Source organism: Vulpes vulpes, chromosome 2 (genome assembly GCF_048418805.1).
Source record: "Vulpes vulpes isolate BD-2025 chromosome 2, VulVul3, whole genome shotgun sequence".
NCBI lineage: Eukaryota > Metazoa > Chordata > Mammalia > Carnivora > Canidae > Vulpes > Vulpes vulpes.
The window spans coordinates 151,583,458-151,608,009 of NC_132781.1; the positions used below are offsets into that span (position 1 = coordinate 151,583,458).

Consider the following 24,552-nt stretch of genomic DNA (forward strand, 5'->3'; position numbering starts at 1 on the left):
ACCAATAAAAAATTTGGAGTATGTTTGTGTCTTGTCTTTTTTTTTTTTTTTTTTTTTTAAGATCTATTCAGAGACAGGCAGACACAGAGGGAGAAGCAGGCTCCATGCAGGGAGCCTGACGGACTCGATCCTGGCTCTCCAGGATCACGCCCCGGGCTGCAGGCGGCACCAAACCACTGCACCACCAGGGCTGCCTTGTGTTTTAATGTCTCTCGAATTGCTGGATATTCCAGACCATTAGTGTCCATCTTTCCATAAAAATAGGTTGACCTCTCAGGACAATATGATCAATTCCATAACTGCCATCGTGTATAATATCTCCTTTAATAGGCCTGAAAATTCAGGCAGAGCCTAAGACATGTCCCCTAAAACATCTGAAGACTTCTTCTGACTTAAGCTATTTATCTTAAGTTGTCCTTGTTGTGGCCCCTCCCCAATATACAATTTCCTGTTGCACAGAAGTAGAGAAGTTCTGATTTTCCACATGGGTACTGGAGAAATTCATACCCATCAAATTAAGGTCAAGAAACCGGTAAGCCAGGTACACAGAGGTCACAGTTTAAGACCCTCCACATGGGTTTGTCTGAGTTGCTCTGGGAGCAGGCCCCCAAGTCTAAAGCCTTCTAATCTAGATTTAGCTGGTTCCATGCCATCCTACCACACATTAGGCCATGCAACTTCCTTTCCAGCTGGAAATCTAGCCTGCAAACTTGGTGGGGGGCCTCTGGGCTAAAAAAAAACAAACCCTGATCCACTTTCATTAATAACCCCAAACTCTTAACTCCAAGAGAGTATAGATAACTCAACCTGGGAAAGTTGTTTAAATACAATTAGAACCTTGGTCAACAGTGCACCCTGGTTTTCAAACTGGGAAGGCTGATGGGCAAATGAAGGCAGCGGTGTTGCAGGAATGTCAATCTCAGAAGAGTTGATTACTAAAATCTTACAAAACATTTCCAGAAAGGTAAAAGTTCTTCCAATATTACTGTTAAAAAGGAGTCTCTCATCTCCTTCACAGTCCATCCATTTCAGCTTGTCCTCTGTCCTGACTACATCATGGCAGGGATTTCTGAAGATACGCTGTCGAGGGGCTGCCAGTGACAGTCCATAAGGGCATCATATAGCTCCTCACTCTGCTCCATGAACTCCTTGTTGGCCTCTGTCACATCCAACTGTGGCATGGGATCTGCAAGAGAAGTCAGGGTAGGTTCAGGGCACCCGGAGAAGCACTCCAAGGCTTGGACTCCATTCCCTCCTCCCACGGCTTCCTGTTCCCCACACTCAATTTAAGGATCAAAGTAGAATCTACTTAGAGAATGCAACAGTAGTACTCAAATAATGGTGGCTGTTAGTCCATCTTGTATCTCTGGACTTTACAGGAAAAGGCTCGTATCTCTGGACTTTACAGGAAAAAGCCCTGGCTTTCCTGGTGTGGGCCTTACTTCAATTTTGGGTTATGGAAATCTGATCAAAACTACTAAGTCCAGAGCACTATTCTTCAAAGGGAACATTATAGAGCAATGAAAATGAGCCTTGGCTGCATTCAACTTGGTGGATCTCACAAATGGTGTTAGTAATTTACCAGGATGCGCACCGAGTAATGTATAGAATTGTCAAATCACTATACTGTACACTTGGAGCTAATATACCTATATGTTAACTATAGCAGAATTTTACTGAAAAATGTTCAATGAAAAAAGGACAGTACATACAGTACAACTGCACTGTATGAAGTTAAAACAGGCAAAACTAAATCATGTTACTTAAGGATGCATGTCTAGGTGGATAAATGGTTATCACAAAAGTCAACAGTTTTCCCTAGCAGGGTTGTGACTGGGAAGGATAGCTTCTGGAGGCTGGCAATGTTCTCGATCCAAATAAAGGTTTCACAAGCAATTGCTTTATAATTACAGAACTGTATACTTGTTTTACATACTTTTCTGTATACATTATTTTTCACAAAGAAGTTTTAAAACTCCTTAATCACTATGACATAAGTCTTTATAGACTTTTACTTGTAGTCTTGTGTTGGTTTAAAATGCACACACACACAGGGCAGGGCGCCTGGGTGGTTCAGTCAGCTAAGTGTCTGCCTTTGGCTCAGGTCATGATCTCGGGATCCTGGGATCAAGCCCTATGTGGGGTTTCCTGCTCACCAGGGAGTCTGCTGCTCCTTTTCCCTCTGCTGCTCCCTACTACTTGTGTTCTCTCAAATAAATACGTAAAGTCTTTTAAAAATAAAATGTACAAACATACCCATTCATTAAAACACTTATTTTACAATTAGAGATATTAAAGAGGACCTAACAAAATAGACATCCTGTGTACAATGGAATATGTTGCTTAAGATAGCAATACGCCCCAAATTGATCTACAGATTCAATGTAATCCCTTGTCACAGCTGCTTTGTTTAACAAATGGAGAAGCTAATTGTAAAACTTAGATGGAAATGCAAAGGATTCAGAATAGCAAAAACAATTTTGAAAAAGAACAAAGTGGGCAGCCTGGGTGGCTCAGCAGTTTAGTGCTGCCTTCAGCTCGGGGCATGATCCTGGAGACCCTGGATCGAGTCCCTTGTGAGGCTCCCTACCTGGAGCCTGTTTCTACCTCTGCCTGTGTCTCTGCCTTTCTCTCTGTCTCTCATGAATGAATGAATGAGTGAATAAATCTTAAAAAAAAAAAGAAAAAGAAAAAGAAAACATAGTTCAAGGACTTCTCCATTTCAAAAACTATTACAAAGCAACAGTAATAAAAACTGGCAGTGGCCTAAGGATAGACATGCAGATAAATGGACTAAGTTTTAAGAGTCCAAACCCACGGTATAGATTTATAGTAAGTTGGTTTTCAACAAGGATACCAGACAACTCAATGGTAAAGAACGGTTTTTCAACAAATGGTGCTGGAACAACTGGAAAAGCACAAAGAATAAAGCTAGACTCTCCATACTTTACACAAGAATGAACTAAAAATGGTTTAAAGAACTAAATGTAATAGCTAAAACTCTAAACTTTGAGAAGGACACAGGCGTAAACAAGCAGTACCTTTTAGATATGACACCATTTAAGCACAAACAAAAGAAAAAATAGGATTTCACAGAAATGAATGTTTGTGCTTCAAAGGACATTATCTAGAAAAGGGAGAAATACCTCATGGAATGGGATAATTTGTAAAACATATGTCTGATAAGGAACTAGTATCCAGAACAGAATATAAGGAAATCTTATAATGCAACAAAAAGACAACCCAATTTAAAAATGGACAAAGGGCTTGAATAGACATTTCTCCAAAGATCTACACATACACACAGCCAATAAGCATACGAAGATGTTCAATATCATTAGCTATTGGGCAGCCCAGGTGGCTCATCAGTTTAGTGCCGCCTTCATTCAGCCCAGGGCCTGATCCTGGAGACCCAGGATCGAGTCCCACACCAGACTCCCTGCATGGAGCCTGCTTCTTCCTTTGTGTCTCTGCCTCTCTTTCTGTCTCTCATGAATAAATAAATAAAATATTTTTAAAAAGTTTTTTTTTAGGGCACCTGGGTGGCTCAGTGGTTGAGCATTTGCCTTTGGCTCAGTTCATGATCCCGAGGTCCTGGGATTGAGTCCTGCATCAGGCTCCCTGTAGGGAACCTGCTTCTCCCTCTTCCTGCGTCTCTGCCTCTATCTCTCATGAATAAATAAAAGCCTAAAAAAATATATTAAAAAAAAAAAAAAAAAAAACCTGCCCAGAATAGGTACATCCAGAGACAGAAAGTAGCTGAGCAGTTGCCGGGGACAGGAGGGGCTGCATGTGGAGAGGGACTGCCACTGGTCTGGCCACTGGTCACAGGAATTAGTGGTAATGGGTACACAGCTTTGTGACCCTTCTAAAAACTACTGGAGGGCAGCCCCAGTGGCACAGCGGTTTAGTGCCACCTGCAGGACAGGGTGTGATCCTGGAGACCCGGGATGGAGTCCCACGTCAGGCTCCTGGCATGGAGCCTGCTTCTCCCTCTGCCTATGTCTCTGCCTCTCTCTCTCTCTCTCTCTCTGAATAAATAAATAAATCTTAAAAAAAAATAAAAATAAAAATAAAAACTACTGGACTGTATGTGTACTTTAAAAGGTGAAATCTGAAAATAAATAAAAAGGGTAAATAAAAAGGGTAAAGTCTGTTACTACATCTGTTTAAGAAATCCTCTATACATATTCATCTGGACCATTGATTATCATTTGGGGTAAGATCTTTCAAGGTAAGGGATACTTGGGTGGCTCAGCGGTTGGGTGCCTGCCTTTGGCTCAGGTCATGATCCTGGGATCCAGGATTGAGTCCTGCATCAGGCTCCCTGTGAGGAGCCTGCTTCTCCCTCTGCCTATGTCTCTGCCTCTCTCTCTCAGTCTGTGTCTCTCATGAATAAATAAATGAATCTTAAACAAACAAACAAAAAGATCTTTTGAGTAAAATTACTGATGCAAAGGATATAAACATCATAAAAACTGTAATATAAAATAAAAAACTGGGGCAGCCCAGGCGGCTCAGTGGTTTAGTGCCACCTTCAGTCCAGGGCATGATCCTGGAGACCCATATCGGGCTCCCTGCATGGAGCCTACTTCTCCCTCTGCCTGCGTCTCTGCCTCTCTCTCTGTGTGTCTCTCATGAATAAATAAATAAAATATTAAAATAAATAAAATAAAATACTAACTTTTTAAGAAACACTGTGTATTTTATATATATATAAATTCTTAAAAAATATATATGTATTTTTTAAGATTTTAAAGTAATCTCTACATCCAAGTTGGGGCTCAAACTCACAACTCTGAGATCAAGAGCCAGCCAGGCACTCTAAGAAACAAAGTATATTTGAATTTAAAATTGCCTATTAATAGTGTGATGGTTAAATTTTTATGAGTCAACTTGGCTAGGTTCTAGTGCCCTGTTTGGTCAATACCAGTTTAGGTATTGTTGTGAAGGTATTTTATATATGTGATTCACATCTGCAATGAGCTGATTTTAAGATTATCCTTCCGGTGCCCAGATGGCTCCGTGGTGGGTATGGAGCCTGTTTAGGATTTTCTCCCTCTGCCCCACTTCCCCATGCAAGTGCTCTCTCAATAAATAATCCTCAATAATATGGGTGGGATGGGACGCCTGGGTGGCTCGGCAGTTGAGCGTCTTCCTTTGGCTCAGGGCATGATCCTGGGGTCCAGGATCAAGTCATGTCGGGTTCCTGGCGGGGAGCCTGCTTCTCCCTTTGCCTGTGTGCATCTCTGCCTGTCTCTCACATGAATAAATAAAGTCCTTAAAAAAAAAGATATATATATATATATAGGTGGGTCTCATTATCATTTGAAAAAAATTTTTTTTTCATTTGAAAATTTTAAGGCCTTAATTTTGGTGAGGTTTCCCAAAGAAGGAATTCTGCCTCAAGACCATAACATAGAAATCCTGCCTGTGTTTCAAGCTTGCTGGCCTGCCTTACAGATTTACACATCCTATATCCTACTGGTGATATAGTACAGATCGCCTCTGATACAAACAGCATGTTTAAACTTTTTTTTTCTTGTGGTTTACAGGCATGTGTGTTTCTTTCGCAAATTATTTCCAGCTTTCTCAGTACTCTTAAGAATCTGTTTCCTCTTCCAAACCAGTGCCGAATCTTTTCATGTAAATCCTATGCCTATTTCTGCACCCAGAAGGATCTTTTCTCTTGGAATTTTAATCTAATTATACGAAGGTTTGAGCATTTACAGAAGCTCCCTAGGGAAACTGTAAGAGAGCCTGACCAGTCTGGTTTCTCCACTAAGCATAGGTAACAACTTACAGGAACAGTTTAGGAAAGAGCTCGATCAAGGGCAAGCATTCAGCACACACATACAATAGAGCATCCTTCCTCAGTCTGAAGACAGGGCCTGATGAACCATGGCTCACGGAAGCCAAGGAAGGGACAAAGAAGAGCAATGCTCCCTGCTGTGGCCCCGCTGGGTGGTTATTAGGTTGAACTGGGCGGGAGGCTGTAGGACTCAGTGGTAAAAGCACTCCAACTGAGGCAAGACAGCAGGGGTTCCAAGAGTGACTCCTATCAACCTTTAACAAGTAATTTGAATCCTTTACCTCATTTTTTTTTATTCAATAAAACCAGAATAAATTGTACTTATCTCAAAATAGTTGTGAAGTTTAAATGCATTAATAGATGTAAAACAGGAAAAAAAAAAATAGATGTAAAACAGGGCCTGCAAATAGTAAAACCTCCGTGACTTAGCTATTATTAACTCCCCAAACCCCAGTTTTCTTTTCTGTAGATTGGGGATTATAATGGTACCAAGCCACCATCATAATATTGAAAGGTAGCAGGGCGTGGCACAAAATACGTTTGGTATTAATATATTATATTAATAGATGAGAAAGAAACTGGAAAATTCTAAGGAGTTATACAAAAATATTATAATCAGGTTAAGATTAACCTGCTCCTGGAGGGAGCAGTCAGAGACTGAGCATAGAAAGTCAGGGACTAAAAAAAAAAAAAAAAAAAAAAAAAAAAAGAAAGTCAGGGACTCCTGGCCTGATTCAGCATCTAACTCACAGGGTGCGCTTGAGCAGAGCACTTGGGTGGCCAGTTCTCCATGTGTCAACTAGAGCTCCTGTGTTTTGCTGGCCCACCTCCAAGGACACTGCTGTTAGAGACAGATGACAGCATGTGTATACAAGTGCTTTATTACTATTTTTTAACTTTTACTTTATATTTATTTTTTTTAAAGAGAGAGTATGCGTGTGAGAGCAGGGGGTAGGAGGAGGAGTAGAGGGAGAATCTTAAGCAGGCTCCGTGCCCAGTGTGGAGCCCAACGGGACATGGGGCTCAATCTCATGACCTAAGCCGAAATCAAGAGTCAGATGCTTAGCTGACTCAGCCACCCAGGTGCCCTAAGATTTTATTTTATTTTTAGTAATCTCTGCACCCAACATGGGGCTTGAACTCACAACCCCAAGATCAAGAGTCACATGCTCCACTGTTGAGTCAGCCAGGTGTCCCTAAATTTTTACTTCTTTAAAATTTAACATCTATTCAGAAACATATTAAAATTATTTTTCATAGTTTTTTTTTTTAAAGATTTTATTTATTTATTCATGAGAGACACAGAGAGAGGCAGAGACATAGGCAGAGGGAGAAGCAGGCTCCATGCAGGGAGCCCGATGTGGGACTTGACCCCTGGACTCCAGGATCATGCCCTAAGCCGAAGGCAGACGCTCAACCAGTGAGCCACCTAGGCGTCCCAAACCTTAGAAATCCTTTAAGTAGGGATCCCTGGGTGGCGCAGCGGTTTGGCGCCTGCCTTTAGCCCAGGGCGCGATCCTGGAGACCCGGGATCGAATCCCACATCGGGCTCCAGGTGCATGGAGCCTGCTTCTCCCTCTGCCTGTGTCTCTGCCTCTCTCTCTCTCTCTCTCTCTGTGACTATCATAAATAAATAAAAAAAAAAAAAAAAAAAAAAAAAAATCCTTTAAGTATTAATTACCTCATTTGAAAAGTCATTTGTTTAAAGATTAGCAATTCCTTCAGTTTTACTTTCCTTTTTCTTCTGTTAAATTTAGTAAAAATGACAATAAATGCTTTTAATTAAAAAAAATATATGTCTATTATATGTAGCAGGATCGGGGTGATTTTCAGTTTCTTCTTAAGATGTTACCATATTTTCCAAATTTTCAATCATAACTATTACTTGAGAATGAGGGAAAAAAAGTAATATAAAATATATAGAAAAAAATTAAAAGGAGATAAAAAAATGAATTTTATAAACTATCAAACAAACATAAAGCAAGACACCTTACAAGTGGGGATTGAATGTCCCACATCTAGGAAGTGACCAGCTCGGTCCCCTGTCGAGCTGCTTCCTCCAGGCTCCCTGGGACTGCACACACATCTCTGGAGGACACACTCACTTCTTACTATAATTATGCACGTGCTAGTTCTCATTCCTCTGCATCTAGCTAAAGGCACAGTGGCAGCCACAGAGCAATCACCTGACAAAGGAAAGAGGAGTGAGAAAACAAACTTCCTTCTTACCTTCCAATGCATCATCCCCAACTTCTTCGTATGTCTGCCAAGAGACCAAAAAGAGGATAAGAAGCAGCATAAATTCCTGGCCCAAGACAAGGAGGCCTTATTTTTGACAAATAGGTCACTTCATCTTTCCTCATTTCTTCTGAAGCCCAAGCTCCCATCCTCACTAATCCCGTGCTGGAGGAAGACATGACCCAAGAGGACCAGATCTGCCAAACCGTGGTTACCTGCATGGTGCTCTGGGTGTAGCCATACTGGGGGTAGCTGTAGCTGTAGCTGCCTGTGTTCTGGTCATAACCCCACTGGGCATAGTAATTCTGGTACTGCTGGTAATACTGGTTGTAGCTGTAACTGTACATCTGACTATACTCCACTGGCTTCACACGGCTCCTGAAACAAAGAAAGAAGCAAAAAATAAATGAACACAGGCAAACATTGCCATCACATGGCACATCTACATGGCCAGTGGCTGTCCGGAGTGCTTCCTGCAGATTAATCCATTTAATCCCCACAACAACCCAATTCAATAAGAATATACTTATTCCTATTTTTACAGATGAGGAAACTAAGGTCCAAATAGGTCACAATTTGTCCAAAGTCACAGAGATCCAAACCTAGGCAGTTTGGCTCCAGAGCCTAGGTTTCAGAGTCAGGGGTTTTTAACGGTCTCTTATCAAATCTTGTCAGTACTAAAAATATATATATATATAATCATCATCATCATCATCATCATCTCGTCAGTACTGACTTGTCTTCTTCTCAAGATCTGGGTTAGGGGGTGGGGGAGATGACTGTTTTTCTGCCAGCCACAAAGGCTCAGGTGAACATGGCCTGAAAAATTTGGGTATAGGATGATCCAGGAAACATTTCAAACTACAAAATGTCTAATCACCTCTTTCCCCCAAAGATGAAGTATTCCAGTAGCCTTATCATCACCATATAGTCACAGCTATTGTTTATGGATTAGGTAACCAGGATTTGGGTCCACTGTTTTTCATATACAGGCTCCTATTTTAAGTCCTGTACAACCCTATGACAGAGCTATTATTATTCCCGTTATACAGATGAGAATACTGAGCCTCTAAAAAGGTTAAGTGACTCACCCAAGGCCACCCAGGACTGGAGCCAAAACCCTAAGACTCATTTCTGAACACCACATCATTACATACAGCACCTGTCCTGACAGATACAAGACATCTTGCCAGGCTCCTATACACGTGCTGCTGAAGTGAGCACTTGCCAGGCTCCTATATCCTGAGCTCACCAATCAGGGCTGAGGCCCAGGTTCAGTGGATAGCTTTTTTCTTGCTAACCACTTGCTACCCCAGCCACTGCCAACCAAAGACAGAATGTCAAGCTTGCAAAGGATGCATTGCTTTCAAAAATACACAAAACCATGTATGAGTAGGCCTGGGGTCTGAGCAGAAGTCCTAGACGAGAGAATCAGAACATGGCAATGCGCTTCCAGTCATCATACTCCAAAAAGCCAGATTCGTAAGTGCAACCCAACGTGCAGGAGGCAGAAGCTCAGACCACCATGCCAGGTGGTTTATAAAGAGAATTGTAACTGTCACATGGTGTGGAATGCGCCTGCGTCCTCATGACTGGTGTATTCTATTTCCATGGTGAAGCCAGAGAGGAAACCAAGTCATAAGCAGGAGTTGAACCACCACAGCAAACCCTGTCACAGGAACCACAAATTCTCAATGTCTGAACGAGCTCTTCACAAGCTCCTTTTGAGTTCAATGTCTACATGGTGAGCAGGACTTGGCCAGAACAGTTAGATAATTCCACGTCTGACTGCCTTAGTACCACTTCCTGATGGGGAGGCTAGGCCCTCTCCCTGCCCAGTGCGAGGCTGGAAACTACTAATGTTCCCCTCTGTGACTACCCCCACCATGTTTCCAAGGAGTCTGCTACCCTCCTGATATGTTCACGTAACTGAAGGGGGTCTCCCTGGCCTGGGTTTGCACATTTCTATTCTTTCTCCACACTGAGCTCTCACAGATGAACTCTCAAAGGAACCTCTCACTGCCCTCAATTCCTAGTGCTTGATGGCACCTCCCTAGACACAGGCACCAAATTCTGACAATAATGATCAACCAAGAAATGGAACAGAAGTAACCTCCTTGCAGAAGGGACTTTGTTTCTCTTGTTTATAGCTACAAATCCAAAGTCTAGGTCAGAGCCTAAGAGTTGTAGGGAATCAGTCACTGTTGATCAAATAAATGGTAACACATCAGAAACCAACACCATCAATTATCAGAGGAACTGCGAGGCAGGATATACATTCAAAATACCCTGCAACTGTTAAAAAATGTATTATGAGGATTGTGCAGCTATGTGGGAAAGGGAAAGTATATATAAAGAAAACCAGGGGGAAAAAGAATGAGCACTAATATAATTAAAAATGAATAAATAAATCTACCACATGTAAATTGATCCACACGGAGTGTGTGTCTACATCTATATATTACAGATGTTTATGGAGAAGCCTGGAAGTCAGAAATCCTAACAGTCATTTTAGAGTAATGAGGAAATTTTTCTTTTAAATATTTTCTTTAATGGTTTTATAGAGTGGAGTTTATTGCTATTTTTTAAAATATTTTTTAAAATATTAATTTATTTGAGAGAGAGAGAGAAAGAGAGCACGAGCAGGGGGAGGGGCAGGAGAGGGAGAAGCAGTCTTCCTCACTAAGCAGGGAGCCTGATGTGGGGCTTAATCCTAGGGCCCCGGGATCATGACCTGAGCCAAAGGCTCAGGCTTAAGCGAGTGAGCCACCCATGCTAGTGGTTTAGAACAAATAACTTATATAGTACTATGAGTTTAGAACAAATAACATTTTGAGGGGAAAATCACGCAGGCTGACCTCCATGTATTAAATCCAGCCAAGCAGCAAAGAACCTCCAAATCTTTCGCTGCTTTGAAAAACCTAGCTATATGAAAGTTCTGTCCTAAGAATGTACTCTTCCAACCCTGGCATGGAATTTCTCAGCCTTGGCATTACTGACCTGGGGGCAGAACAAGTAAGTCTGTTGTGGGAGCCATCCTGTACAGTCTAGGATGCTTAGTAGCATCACTGGTCTCCACTCATTAGATGCCTCTAGCACCTCCCCACCCAAGTTGTGACAACCAAAATTATCCCCAGGTGTTGCCAATATCTCCTGCGGGATAAAATTGTCCCCAGTTGAGAACCACTGCTTCAAGCCAAAGGACAGAAGATTCTACGCAGAGAATCTTCTACTGAGTGAGAAACTTGCTTGGAACTGTAAGAGAAGAAGGGCTTTCCACCTGGCAACACAGGTAGGATAGTGATGTATGTAATATTCTGTAATGTTTGGATCATTACCTCTTAGCCATTCTCATAGCTAAAATTGGATATAATTTTCTTTCCTTCTCAATTCTTATTAATTCTGTGGATAAATTTCTAACAGTGACACTGCTGGCAAAGAGCAGGAACATTAAGTATGCAGAGACCAAATGCCTGCTCAATACTGCTACCAGCAATGTCTGAACATGTTTGCCTTTGCTGGTCACAGCTCTGCCCCAACCATAAACTTCCAGAGGGGCAGGGTTATGCTTGCTCGTCTTTAACGAAAGCCTGGCAAATAACAGGCCTCCCTGCAGTCTCCCATCTGGGATGTGGAAGCTCCAACAATCAAGTGGATGAGGAGCGTCCAGGCGGGCATCAGTCCAGAGGCCCTCTACCTTCCCGCCAGCGCAGCACTCACGCTTTGGGGATTGCCACGCTCAGCCGCACTGGTTTAGACCCCAGGCCGACCGCTCCCTGGCATTCAGTCAGAGCTCGCTTCTGTTCCAGTTCATCTGTGAATTTCACAAAACCATAGCCCCTGCAGGAAACAAAAGCACACACCCTATTTAGATCACAAATGTGATGTAGGTGAAGTCTAAGAACGGAGGAGCGGGGGAGTCTATCAAACTCTGCAGGAAGGGATGAGAGTCCCATCAATAGAAATCCGCCGCCGAGCAATGCAAATACTCCAGCACTGCAGGATCCTGAGACTGGAGGAACCCCCACTTTAATTCACCATTCCCCTCCACACCTTCACTGATGGGATCCTTCCCGAACAGTGGCTTCCCTCCCAATCCACCGGAAATACTGTCACCATCATCATGGTAGCAGTGGTGGTAGTACCAGCTGTAGTTCACTGAGCAAAATTTTACCACATCCGCCCTGTAGAACAGGTATCACGTTAGGCAATGGGGCTCAGCAATCACAAGCAGACAAGCTTCTTGCTCTGCTGGACTCATATTCTCTAAGATTTTATTTATTAGACAGGGAGAGAACACCCATGCGCACGAGTGGGGGGAGGGGCAGAAGGGAAAGGACAGGAAGAGGGAAAGAATCCCAGCAAACTCCACGCTGAACCCAGATCCTCGCCTGGAGCTGGATCTCCCGACCCTGAGGTCATGACCTGAGTTGAAACCAAGAGTAGGTCGGAACCAAGAGTCAGACACTTAACCAACTGAGCCGGCCCAGTACCCCTGGACTCCTATGTTACTTGGGGGATCAACAAATGATTGCTAACATTTCATGCATACTTATTTCCTAGGGGCTCTGCTGAGCATTTCCCCAGGCTTATCTCTTCAAACTGCTCAAAGATTAGATAAAGAGTAGTCCGCATTTTACTGAGAAAAAAACCAAGTTCAGAGGGATTTAATCACCTGCCCAATATCATTGTAGAAGCAGGATTCAATCCAGGTTGTGAGTTTTTAACTCAAGCTTGTGCTTATAGCTATTACTCTGATCAAGAATAAGCCTTTCTTGCGGTTTCTCCACTTTTGAAGTAACAGTAATAAATAAAATGGCAAACACCTCTCAAGCATACCCTATCTGCTTTATTTACATCACATCATATAATCATTAGGTCAGCCCTGTGAGCAGGCACGATTAATCTGCATATGTTGTATGGATGAGGAAATCGGGTCAGGGGTTGGGTAACTTGTTTACTGTAGTATCCCTAGCCAGTATTGGAGTCAGGATGCACGCCACAGTCTGGCTCCAGAGCCTGTGCTCTTAACCACCGTGCTACATGGCCTCACTCTAACACCTCCATCTATGACACAAATGCTGGAACAAGGTGGGCATCAGTAACAGGTAAGGCCTTACTTAGACACGCCTGTCTGGTCCAAAACCACCTTGCCTCCTCGACAGGAGGGGTAGACTTTGACGAAGAATTCATACAGCATGCCATCATCCACATCTGGGGTCAGGTCCCCCACAAAGAGGGAGTACTCAGGGCTGAGAGGAGAGAACAAGATTCAGAGACAGACACCAAAACCTCTGTTCTAACAAGCTCTTCTGGCTCACTTTAAGTAAACCTTTCCTGGGCCTTCTCAGGGAACAGCACATCTGATGGGTCCTTAATTTGTTGCATTTGGCAGTCCTGGCAGAAGTGTTATGGAAGCAGCCCCCGTCCCAAGTGCTTAACCCACTGAACAAAGCCTGTCTGGCTTTAAATATTATATGAGTGCAGGTGGGGGGCCCTGATCAGAGGTCCTCCAGAGAGAAAACTAGACACTCTGTATCTGCTGCAAATGTTTTAAGTAATCTCTATGCCCAATGCGGGGCTCGAACTCATGACCCTAAGATCAAGAGTTGTGTGCCCTACCAACTGAGCCAACCAGGAGCCCATCACTGCATGTTTTTAATTCAAACAGTAAAAGATAGAGAATGAGAACTGGACCTTATCTCCTAAGAATGAAAGCATAGCTAAAATGAAATATGTCAACTTTTAGAACATAGGTCAGCAAACTTTTTCTGCGAAAGGCCGGATAGTAAAAATTTTAGGCTTGGTGGGACACCTATGGTCTCTGTTTTTGTTTCCACATCCTTTAAAAGCATAAAAACTATTTTTAGCTCATGGGTGATACAAGTCAGGTCACATTTTGTCAACCTCTGTTCTAGAAAAATTATTAAAAAAAAAAACAAGTAAACTCATTATTCTTAGTTCAAGTATGATACACATCCCTTGTTTAAATCAGAATACACAAAAAGACAAAGAAAAATATAATTACCAATTACCCAACAACTCAAAAGTAATCACTACGAACACTCTGTTTTATATTTTTGTCTTTGGCTTCTTTTTTTCTTTTTTAAGGTAGACTCTACACCTCAGCATGCAGCCAAATGCAAGGGCCTAACCTCACAACCTTGAGATCATGACCTGAGCTGAGATCAAGAGCTGAACACTTAACCGACTGACCCATCCAGGCGCCCCGGCTTCTCTTTTAGAATTTACAAAACTCAGGTATGACTCACTTGTTTTGTTTCTAGCATTTTTTCATTTTCAACTTATCACTAACTTGTTAATGTGTCTTTATTTGCTACAAAATGATGTACTAATGGATATATAGTATTCCAATTAATGAACATACTGTCATTTAAGCCACTTCTCTATCATTAAATTATTTGGTTTCCCAATTTCTCCCATTATATGTAATATTTCAATGAATACTTGAGGCCAATCTTACACACATCCACATATAAATTCTGAAGTAGAATTAGGGGTCAGTGGGCACAAATCCTTTTAAAGCTCTTATACATTGTTTTAAAGCTTTTGAAGAGCACCCTGAAAGAATCGATTTATGTTGCTACAACAGGTCAATTCTTATTGAATGAAAAAACATCAATACTGTGGTAGTAACAGGGCGGAAGGCAGGACCAAATATAGAGAAGACATGGAACCTGACAAGAAGTACACAGGGCAGGTCCACTAGATGAAGAGGATAGAGAGTCATCCTTCAGGAGGAAGGCAAAGCAGACTAACCTCGGCCCCCCAACCTCCTTTTTGGTAGTGACCAGCATAGTGATGCATCCTGTCTCTATCCAGACATTTCCTGGGGCTTGGAGCTACCTTGGGACTATCCCGTACTTACCTGTTATCTGGTTGTTTCCCATAAGTGGCATAGTTCAGCTTAAAACGTTTTGCCTAGAAATTTAAAAACAAACAAACTAAAACAGAGAAAGGTGTTTCAAAAGTCTAACAATATTTGAAAAAAACTGAAATAAATTACCTTGGCCAAAACATCTCCCCCTCTCTAAGCCTCAGCTTTTTCTCCTGTATAAAATGAGGGGGTGGCACGGATGACCGCTAAGGGCATTGCCAGCTCCATGGTTCTATGAGCCCAGGTGTGCCAGCGTGATGCAGCTGTAAGCTAAGTAACTGTGGGAAGAGCAGAATGTAACTCTCTTGAAATGTGTCCTCACTGCTGCCAGCCTGTTCTATATTCTCAATCAGGCAAGAGGTCTAGAGTTTCAAGTCTTCTGTTAAGGGAGGCAGCGGGGCAGGGTGCAAAAAGCACGGATTTTAGAGGCAACCAATCTTCAGTTTGTGTCCTGCCTCTGCCACTTACTATTTGTGCTGCCTCAGACATGTTACTCCACTTCCCTGACCTTCAGCTTCCTGGACTGTCAAAGATAACGATGCCTACTGTGCAGGGTTGTTACAGGATTAAATAAAGTGAGGATACAGCAGGGATTCAAAAAATGAGTTATCGATGACAATAAAAATGGGAACATCATCATTATCCAAGTGTCCTTACAGGTGTGGCTCCCGGAAGGGGTTTCCCATTAATTTTATGCAAACACTTCTCAGCTGTGGCCAAATCTGCAAATTCTACAAAACAGTAGCCAGCTGGGATTCTGGAAAGAAAGCAAACAAGAGGAAAAGAATGGTTAAAGATGGGATTCCCAGGTGAGACTCAGCCCTGGCCTGAGGAGAGGGAAAAATATTTTTCTAATCAGAGCCTATACTGTTTGTGTTCCCAACCCTATTCCAGTTCAGAACTAACATACAAACCTAAATATAAGGAATGTCCATCTGGGTCAGTCCCAGACTCAGCTTATTTATGTACTGTATCATCTATGAAGTACTTTTTTTTTAAAGATTTTATTTATTAAAAAAAAAGATTTTATTTATTTATTCATGAGATACACAGAGAGGCAGAGACACAGGCAGAAGAAGAAGCAGGCTCCATGCAGGGAGACTGATGTGGGACTCGATCCCGGGACTCCAGAACCATGCCCTGGGCCGAAGGCAGGCGCTAAACTGCTGAGCCACCCAGGAATCCCATCTATGAAGTACTTTTGCCAAAAATATTTAAAACTTATTTGAGAAAGAGAGCACATGCATGCACAAGCAGGGGGAGGGGCATAGACTTGGAGAGCAGGAGACTCCTTGCTGAGCGCGGAGCCTCATGATGACCCTGAGATGATGACCTGAGCCAAAACCAAGAGTCAGATGCTTAACCTATTGAGCCACCCAGGCACCCCTAGAAATCAAACCCTTAGATCTAATGTCCTGTTTATAGGAAACATTAGGGACAGAACAAGTAAAACACCACCATAAGGAAGCAAATAAAGGCAGATCCCAGGGGCACCTGGGTGGTTCAGCGGTTGAGCATCTGTTTTTGGCTCAGGGTGTGATCCTGGGGTCCTAGAATGAGTCCCACGTCAGGCTCCCTATAGGGAGCCTGCTTCTCCCTCTGCCTATGTCTCTGCCTGTCTTTCATGAATAAATAAAATCTTTAAAAAACAAACAAAAACAGATTCCAGAATGTAGGCCCTTATGTAAGACAATTAGTCTTACCTCTCTAAAAATCCAGGGTTATGAGACAAGGGGTGTGAGCTTTCCTACACTTAGACAGGACGTGATCCTTTTGTAGTTCATAAGTGTGATGACTCAGTGTTTATACTGCTGTGACATGTACCTCCCTCAAACTCTTACAACCATGGCACACGACCTGCCTGACATGAAAAAAAAAAAAAAAAGATTAAAAACCACTATAAAACATATTCTGAGGCATCTGGGTGGCTCAGTCAATTAAGCCTCCGACTCTTGGTTTCAGCTCAGGTCATGATCTTAAGGTCCTGAAATCCAGCCCCGGGTAGGGCTCTCTGCTCAGCAGGGAGTCTGCTTCTCCCTCCCTCTCACTGTGTACTCCCACTCTCTCTATCAAATAAATAAAATCTAAAAAAAAAAAAAAAAAAGAACTGTATGGTAAACACCTATATATCCACAATCTACAATTGTTTTATTATACTTATTTTGTCACATAATTGTCCATCTATCCATCCCTCTACTTACTTATCCTTATTTACTGATATATTTCAAAGTTGTAGATATTGATATACTTCCCTCAATTACTTCAACAGGCATTTTATTCAATTATTGTTTACAATTCTTTCTCTCTTTTGGTTTACAAGCAATGAAATATACATGCAATGAACTACACAAATCTCCTAGACACTGAGTTATTTTTACTACACATAAATTTTGTACATTCTATAATTTTAAATAAATGGAATCATACAGTAAAAGGCTTCTTCATTTAGCATAATGTTTTTAAAAAAGTAGGCTCCACACCCAACACAGGGCTTGAACTCTGGACCCTGAGATCCAGAGTCACGTGCTCCACCAACTGAGCCAGCCAGGTGCCCCTTCATTTAGTATAATGCTTGAGAGTCATTCATTTGTTGTTAGATTACTAGTTTGTTCTTTTTATCGCTGAGTGGTATTCACCAATATTTATCTATTTATCTATCTGCGGATACCTGGGCTGCCTGCAATTTTTGGCCATTGTCATAAAGCTGCTATGAACACTCTTTTCAAGTCCTATTTTTAGTGGATAGAAGTTTTCATTTCTCTTAAGTAAATACCTAGGACTAGACTTGCTGACTCATAGGGCAGATGTATATAAGGAACTGCCAGACACTTGCCCCCAGCAGCTATACCATTTTTCAGTCTCATCAGTGATGAATGAAAGATGTGGGTGCTTCACATCTGACTGCCTTCTTTTTTTCTCTTTGAATTTAAAAAATTGTAGTTAAATATATGTGACTTTGGGGTGCCTGGCTGGCTCAGTTAGTAGAGCATATGACTCTTGATCTCCAGGTTGTGGGTTTAAGCCCCATGCTGGGTGTAGATATCACTTAGAAATAGAATCTTCAGGGCATGTGGGTGGCTCAGTGGTTGAGCATCTGCCTTTGGCTCAGGTTGTAATCTCAGCATCCGGGGATTGAGTCCTGCATTAAGTTCCTACAGGGAGCCTGCTTCTCCCTCTGCCTGTGTCTCTGCCTCTCTCTCTCTTTCTCTGTGTCTCTCATGAATAAATAAATAAAATCTTAAAAAAAAAAAAAAAGTTCTAAATCTTATTTCAATAAAGTAGAAAGTGTTACAGAATGTGTTTTCAGGGGCACCTGGGTGGCTCAGTGGTTGAACATCTGCCTTTGGCTTCAGTCGTGATCTGGGGTCCTGGGATTGAGTCCTGCATCAGGCTCCCAGCAGGGAGCCTGTTTCTCCCTCTGCCTATGTCTCTGCCTCTCATGAATAAATAGATAAAATCTTTTTATTTTTTTTAATTTTTATTTATTTATGATAGTCACACACAGAGAGAGAGAGAGGCAGAGACACAGGCAGAGGGAGAAACAGGCTCCATGCACCGGGAGCCCGACGTGGGATTCGATCCCGGGTCTTCAGGATCGCGCCCTGGGCCAAAGGCAGGCGCCAAACCGCTGCGCCACCCAGGGATCCCATAGATAAAATCTTTAAAAAAGAAAAAGAGAATGTGTTTTCGTACAGTAGCTAATTATCTGGGTTTTCTGTCTACAAGAGCAAAAATAAGAAATATTTAGGCTAGCATGATCTACCAGTCAGAAAATCTGTTCCTAGAATGTGCAAATAAAAAGCCAGTGGAGACAGTATGTAGAGAACTAGGGGGATGGAGGTACCAACTCTAAAGAGGAGGGAGCAGCAGAGCCCTGGCTTCTCAGGGAAAGGATAGCACACTCTTGGCTCTCCCTGAGAGAAGCTCTTCATCCCTGCCCTGGGCTGCAGCCCCTCAAACCTCAGGATGAAAACTGGGGGCCCGGTGGACTAGGGCAGCTCTACCTGAGACATTCCATGGATGGGCACAGGGTTCTGAGACTGCTGATCAGACCTGAAGGCTCAGAGTCAAGGTGTGTTAGTGGCCTCATGCAGCAGGGGGAAGCCATTCCATGGCTCACTCTCACCATATTTTCTTCCATACAGCATGGGTGCTTCTCCCTTTCCATCTGTCCTGTCACATCCTGGCATCCCACAATCCAGACAGGGACAGGTAATGAGTTCTCTATGCCTGTCTTGGAGTCACTGAAAACTTCCACTGCATTTCATACAGAAAAACTTACAGAGACAGGCCAGTGGAAATGTGTGTCCTTGACGATTTCAGAGAACAGGCATGGATCTATATAAATAGGCTCCTGTCGGGATCCCTGGGTGGCGCAGCGGTTTGGCGCCTGCCTTTGACCCAGGGCGCGATCCTGGAGACCCGGGATCGAATCCCACGTCGGGCTCCCGGGGCATGGAGCCTGCTTCTCCCTCTGCCTGTGTCTCTGCCTCTCTCTCTCTCTCTGTGACTATCATAAATAAATAAAAAAAAAAAAAAAAAATAGGCTCCTGTCTTGGGTGTTCTGCTGCTAGGAGCTTTGAGGAAGTTGGTTAGCAGTTACTACCTGGTGTGGTGCTGGTTTTTCCTCTGTCCCTCCACACTGTATATATGTATGTGAATGGCTTCATGGCTTCCCTGTTTTTTTCTCATTTCATAAAATGGTTGAAAGACGAAAGAAAGAAAAGAAAGAAAAAGAAAAGAAAAGAAAAGAAAAGAAAAGAAAAGAAAAAAAGAAAAGAAAAGAAAGGAAAGAAAAGAAAAGAAAAAAAGAAAAAGAAAAAGAAAAAGAAAAAGAAAGAAAGAAAGAAAGAAAAAGAAAGAGGAAGGAAGGAGGGAGGGAGGAAAGAGAGAAGAGAAGAGAAGAGAAGAGAAGAGAAGAGAAGAGAGGAGAAGAGAGAAGAGAAGAGAGAAGAGAAGAGAAGAGAAAGAAGAGAAGAGAAGAGAAGAGAAATAAAGAAAAGAAAATCGTTTCTTAGGTAGGAAGCTGCTTTTGGCCCCTCTGACCAAGGTAGTAGTCTTGAAGCATTCTTAGCCCACGTGACTGATTAACTAAACCTTTGACATTTAAAGATCATGCATTCTTTCCTGGAAAAAACAGAAAACTTCTACGTGTCACCATCCTCTCCTACATCACTCTGGGCATCAAGGACGCAAATCCTCTTGCACAACATCTCCCCATCCCTGAACCAGAGCCCACTGCAATACCTCCAAGCACCATGATAACATCTGTTGCTGGCACCACTGAGACTGCACGTAGTCAAGAGTTGTCATACACCACTGCATTCCCTTATTAACTACCTTAAATCACTTTAAAAATCTCTGGGCCAGGAAAAAATTTGGAATTAGCTTTTGGACAAGAATCTGCCTTCTTCCCAGGCCTCCTGAATAAAGCTCATCTTCTTTTTCAATCAAAACTGGTCTCTGGGCGGGGGTGGAGCAGAATCAGGAGGAAAAAAAAAACAAAACTCATCTCTAGAATATTGGCCTTTCCAGCTACAGGCAGCCAAGCTTGAGTTTCAGTAATAAGTACTGCGATTCTGAATACACGAAGGTTTACCTGTCAACCAAACAGCCAGAACTGACCACACTTCATCTCTCTCATCTATATTTTTCAACCATTTGATGTTTTAGCAAGCTGCTTTAGTAGAGTTCCTGGCAGAGTAGCTGCTCAGTAAACACTGTCAAATTGATTTAAAAATTCTTTTTTTTTTTTTTTTTAAGATTTTATTTATTTATTCATGATAGTCACACATACAGAGAGAGAGAGGCAGAGACATAGGCAGAGGGAGAAGCAGGCTCCATGCACCGGGAGCCCGACGTGGGATTCGATCCTGGGTCTCCAGGATCACGCCCTGGGCCAAAGGCAGGCACTAAACCGCTGCACCACCCAGGGATCCCTAAAAATTCTTTTTCTAACTAAAACCCTAAGGAAAACTAAAAACCCTTCAAGAGAATGAAGAATGTGGAGGCAATATAGCACCACTATCTCAAAATATTCTCTGCATTTTGTTTTGCTTACATATTTACTGTGTCCTCATTAGAATGTAATATATATAAACTCCATGAGAAGAGGGACTGTGTGTGTCTGGTTTGTTTCAGCCATGTATCCAGGGAACTTAGAACAATAGCACATAGTACTGTTTCTAAAAATAACATTTTAAGTGAATGACATAAGAGTTAAGGGCACTCATGATTTTAAGTCTTGGCTTGTCATTTATAGCTCTGTAAACTTGAAGACAGTTAAGAAGCTTCTCTAATAATAGTATTTAGCTCAGACGTTTTTGTCATTAAAAAATACAATTTACAGGGATCCCTGGGTGGCGCAGTGGTTTAGCGCCTGCCTTTGGCCCAGGGCGCGATCCTGGAGACCCAGGATCGAATCCCACGTCGGGCTCCCGGTGCATGGGCCTGCTTCTCCCTCTGCCTATGTCTCTGCCTCTCTCTCTCTCTCTCTCTCTCTCTCTCTCTCTCTCTCTGTGTGACTATCATAAAAAAAAAAAAAAAAAATACAATTTACAAATTAAAAAATGGGGATCCCTGGGTGGCTCAGTGGTTTAGTGCCTGCCTTTGGCCCAGGCCATGATTCTAGACTCCCAGGATCAAGTCCCACATCAGGCTCCCTGCATGGAGCCTGCTTCTCCCTCTGACTGCGTCTCTGCCTCTCTCTCTCTGTGTGTGTCTCTGATGAATAAATAAATTAAAAATGTTTAAAAAATAAATTAAAATTAAAAAATGATTTTAGGGGCACCTGGCTGGCTCAGTTCATGAAGCAGGTGACTCCTGATCTTGGGGTTGTGAGTTTGAGCCCACATTGGGTGTAGAGATTGCTTAAAAGTAATTTTTTTTTCTTAAGACTTATTTATTGGAAAAAAAAAAAGATTTATTTATTGGGGCACCGGGGTAGCGTCTGACTTAATTTCGGTTCAGGTCATGATCTCAGGACTGTATGACTGAGTTCTGCATAGGGCTCCACACTCAGCAGAGAGTTTGAGACTCTCTCCCTCTGCCTGCTGTCCCTCCTCAGTTCGTGCTCTCTCTCTCTCTAAAATAAGTAAACCAATAAATCTATAAATAAATAAATAAATTAATTAATTAATTAATTAAGTAAATCAATAAATCTACAAAAAACCAGTATCTTAAAAAACTTATTTTTTTGAGAGAGCACATGCAAGGTGGTTGGACAGGGGAGACAGAGACAATCTTATTTTTTTTTTTTTTAAGATTTTATCTATTTGGGATCCCTGGATGGCTCAGCTGTTTAGCGCAGCCTTCAGCCCAGGGCATGGTCCTGGAGTCCTGAGATTGAGTCCCACATCAGGCTCCCTGCATGGAGCCTGCTTCTCCCTCTGCCTGTGTCTCTGCCTCTCTCTCCCTGTGTCTCTCATGAATAAATAAATACTATCTTTAAAAACAATTTTTTAAAAAAAATCTATTTGACAGAGCACGAGCAAAGGGAGGGGAGGAGGGAGAAGCTGATTCCCGCTGACCAGGGAGCAAAGCACAGGGTTCAATCCCAAGACCCTGAGATCATGACCTGAGCAGAAGGCAGACATTTAACTAAGTCACCCATTTGCCCCAGAAAAAGATAATCTTTTTTTCTTATTTTTTAGGAAAAGATAATCTTAAGCAGGATCCACACCCAGCCAATAGCCCCACTGCAGGCTTGACCTCAGGGCCCTGAAATCATGACGCTAGCCAAAAATCAAGAGTCCAGGCTTAACGACAGCCACCCAGGCACCCCCACCAAAACATGATTTTAAAGTGCCTACTGCCTAGCAGATCACGATCTGTTTATATTTATAGAGAATTTGCCATATGCCAGACACTGCTTTAAATGCTGAATGCGGGGACGCCTGGGTGGCTCAGTGGTTGAGCATCTGCTTTTGGCTCAGGTCGTGATCCTGGGGTCCTGGGATAGAGTCCCGCATCAGGCTCCCCGCACGGAGCCTGCTTCTCCCTCAGCCTGTATTTTGCCTCTGCCTCTCTCTCTCTCTCTCTCTGTCTCTCATGAATAAATAAATAAAATCTTAAAAAAAAATAAATGCTGAATGCGAATTAACTCATTTAATCCTCACCATAACTCCATGAGGTCTATAGATGGTGTTATGATTTCCATTTTCATAGTCACAGTGAAATGGAAATGGAGAGATTTAGTAATTTGCCCAAGGTAGCACAGTAGACATAACTTTCACTCTGGCTCTAGGGTCCAGTCCTTAAGCAATGGGCAGCCTGGGTGGCTCAGCGGTTTAGCGCCACCTTCAGCCCAGGGCGTGATCCTGGAGACCCGGATCGAGTCCCGCGTCTGGCTCCCTGCTTGGAGCTTGCTTCTCCCTCTGCCTGTGTCTCTGCCTTTCTCTCTCTCTCTCTCATGAATTAAAAAAAAAAAAAAAAAAGTGAGCATCTCTAACAGTTTATTAACTATTATGAGGGGTTGGAAGCCCCGAGTTGTCCACGTTTACATTCTCGAGAATGACCGCAGCACGGTCTATAAAGGGACAACCGAGAAGATCGAAGGAGAAAAATGTACCCAGTAAGGCGGTTTCGGATAATTTTGACGCTCATCACCGTCTCCCCCATGGTGGCAAAGGCTCTGGAGATGAAATTCTCATCCATGTAGGGCTCCAGCTGCGTAAACACAAGAGCAAAGCAGTCAGGGTAGTGTCCCGGCTGCGCGCGGCTGGGGGGCGGGGTGAGGGGAGCGGGGCTCTTCATCCACTCAGCGGCCTGAGTCCCACCTCCCACGTTCCAATCCTTTGCCTCCCTTCCCGTCACACTTGCTCCCTGTGGGGAGCCCCCCCCCCCTGGATCTAAGACCCCTAACCCTCCAGTCCACGAGCCACAGCAGCCTTCGGCCCGTGGGATTCTTGCCGTTCCATCCCCCCGGGGCGCCTCCCGTTCGCTTCCATGAACGCAGGCGAGAGGCCAGAAGGCGCCCTCCTCAGACTCCGTCCCTTCGCCTAGATTTTGGGACGCGCCTGTGTCACCCAAAGGACCGTCCTCCCCGTGCACTTCCACCCTTCTGGGATTCGAGGACCCTGCCCCTTCACTCTTCCTCCCCCGGGACACCAAGACCCGCCCTCCTCGGGCCCGGGCACACCGCCCTCACTCACGTCGCCCATCCACAGGCTTGCCGCCATGCCCGCAGGCCGGCCGGGACTCCGCGGCCCGACGAGGCCAGCGCGGGCGCCAGACCGCGGGGCCGGGGCCGCCAGGGAGCATGCGCCTCCGCCGCCCTCTGCGCACGCTCCGAACCTCGGCGCCCAGGACCGCGCCGGCTCCGGCCGCGCCGGGTTTTGCCGACGACCCGGCTGGTGGGGCGCGGAGCTCCCGGCTCCCTGGGGGCGGAGCCAGCGGGAGTCCGCGGAGCGGGCGGGAGCGGGCGGGGCACACGCTGCGCCGGCCTGGGGTTGCTCGGGTAATTGGCTTTCTCGGGTTTCTTTCTGATCATGTTTTCAAACACACACACTTACATTTAAAATTGCAAAACTAATGTGTGCTCATGGTAAAAACAAAAACTGAAAAACCCTGCAAATATATGCACACTAAAAAAAGTCCCCAGGAC

At 43.5% G+C, this 24,552-nt stretch overlaps 1 protein-coding gene and 1 non-coding gene across 3 annotated transcripts; one reads left to right on the plus strand and one right to left on the minus strand.

The window, feature by feature from the left end:
* Positions 1-305: 305 nt before the first annotated feature.
* On the minus strand, positions 306-24,249 carry TRNAU1AP (tRNA selenocysteine 1 associated protein 1). Of its 2 annotated transcripts, XM_026014354.2 has the most exons (9): positions 24,101-24,249; positions 23,518-23,615; positions 15,606-15,705; positions 14,940-14,992; positions 13,171-13,302; positions 11,771-11,890; positions 8,266-8,428; positions 8,042-8,075; positions 306-1,186 (listed from the first exon to the last, which is right to left on the minus strand). In XM_026014354.2, exons 1-9 carry the CDS (start codon positions 24,125-24,127, stop codon positions 1,050-1,052), a joined length of 864 nt encoding a protein of 287 aa, XP_025870139.1. In that variant the 5' UTR covers positions 24,128-24,249; the 3' UTR covers positions 306-1,049. The 2 variants fall into 2 exon arrangements, with proteins under 2 accessions (XP_025870139.1, XP_025870140.1); XM_026014355.2 differs by lacking the exon at positions 11,771-11,890.
* On the plus strand, positions 16,716-16,815 carry LOC112931847 (small nucleolar RNA U13). The gene has a single exon (XR_003237388.1). It is a non-coding gene; the product is annotated as a small nucleolar RNA U13 (small nucleolar RNA).
* Positions 24,250-24,552: the final 303 nt, after the last annotated feature.

Coding starts and splice junctions, on each gene's coding strand:
- TRNAU1AP (XM_026014354.2), bottom strand. CDS start 24,127: ATGGCGGCAAGCCTGTGGATGGGCGAC. Junction 23,616..24,100: donor CAAGCCTGTGGATGGGCGAC/GTGAGTGAGGGC, acceptor GTGTTTACGCAG/CTGGAGCCCTACATGGATGA. Junction 13,303..14,939: donor GGGAAACAACCAGATAACAG/GTAAGTACGGGA, acceptor CTCTCCTCTCAG/CCCTGAGTACTCCCTCTTTG.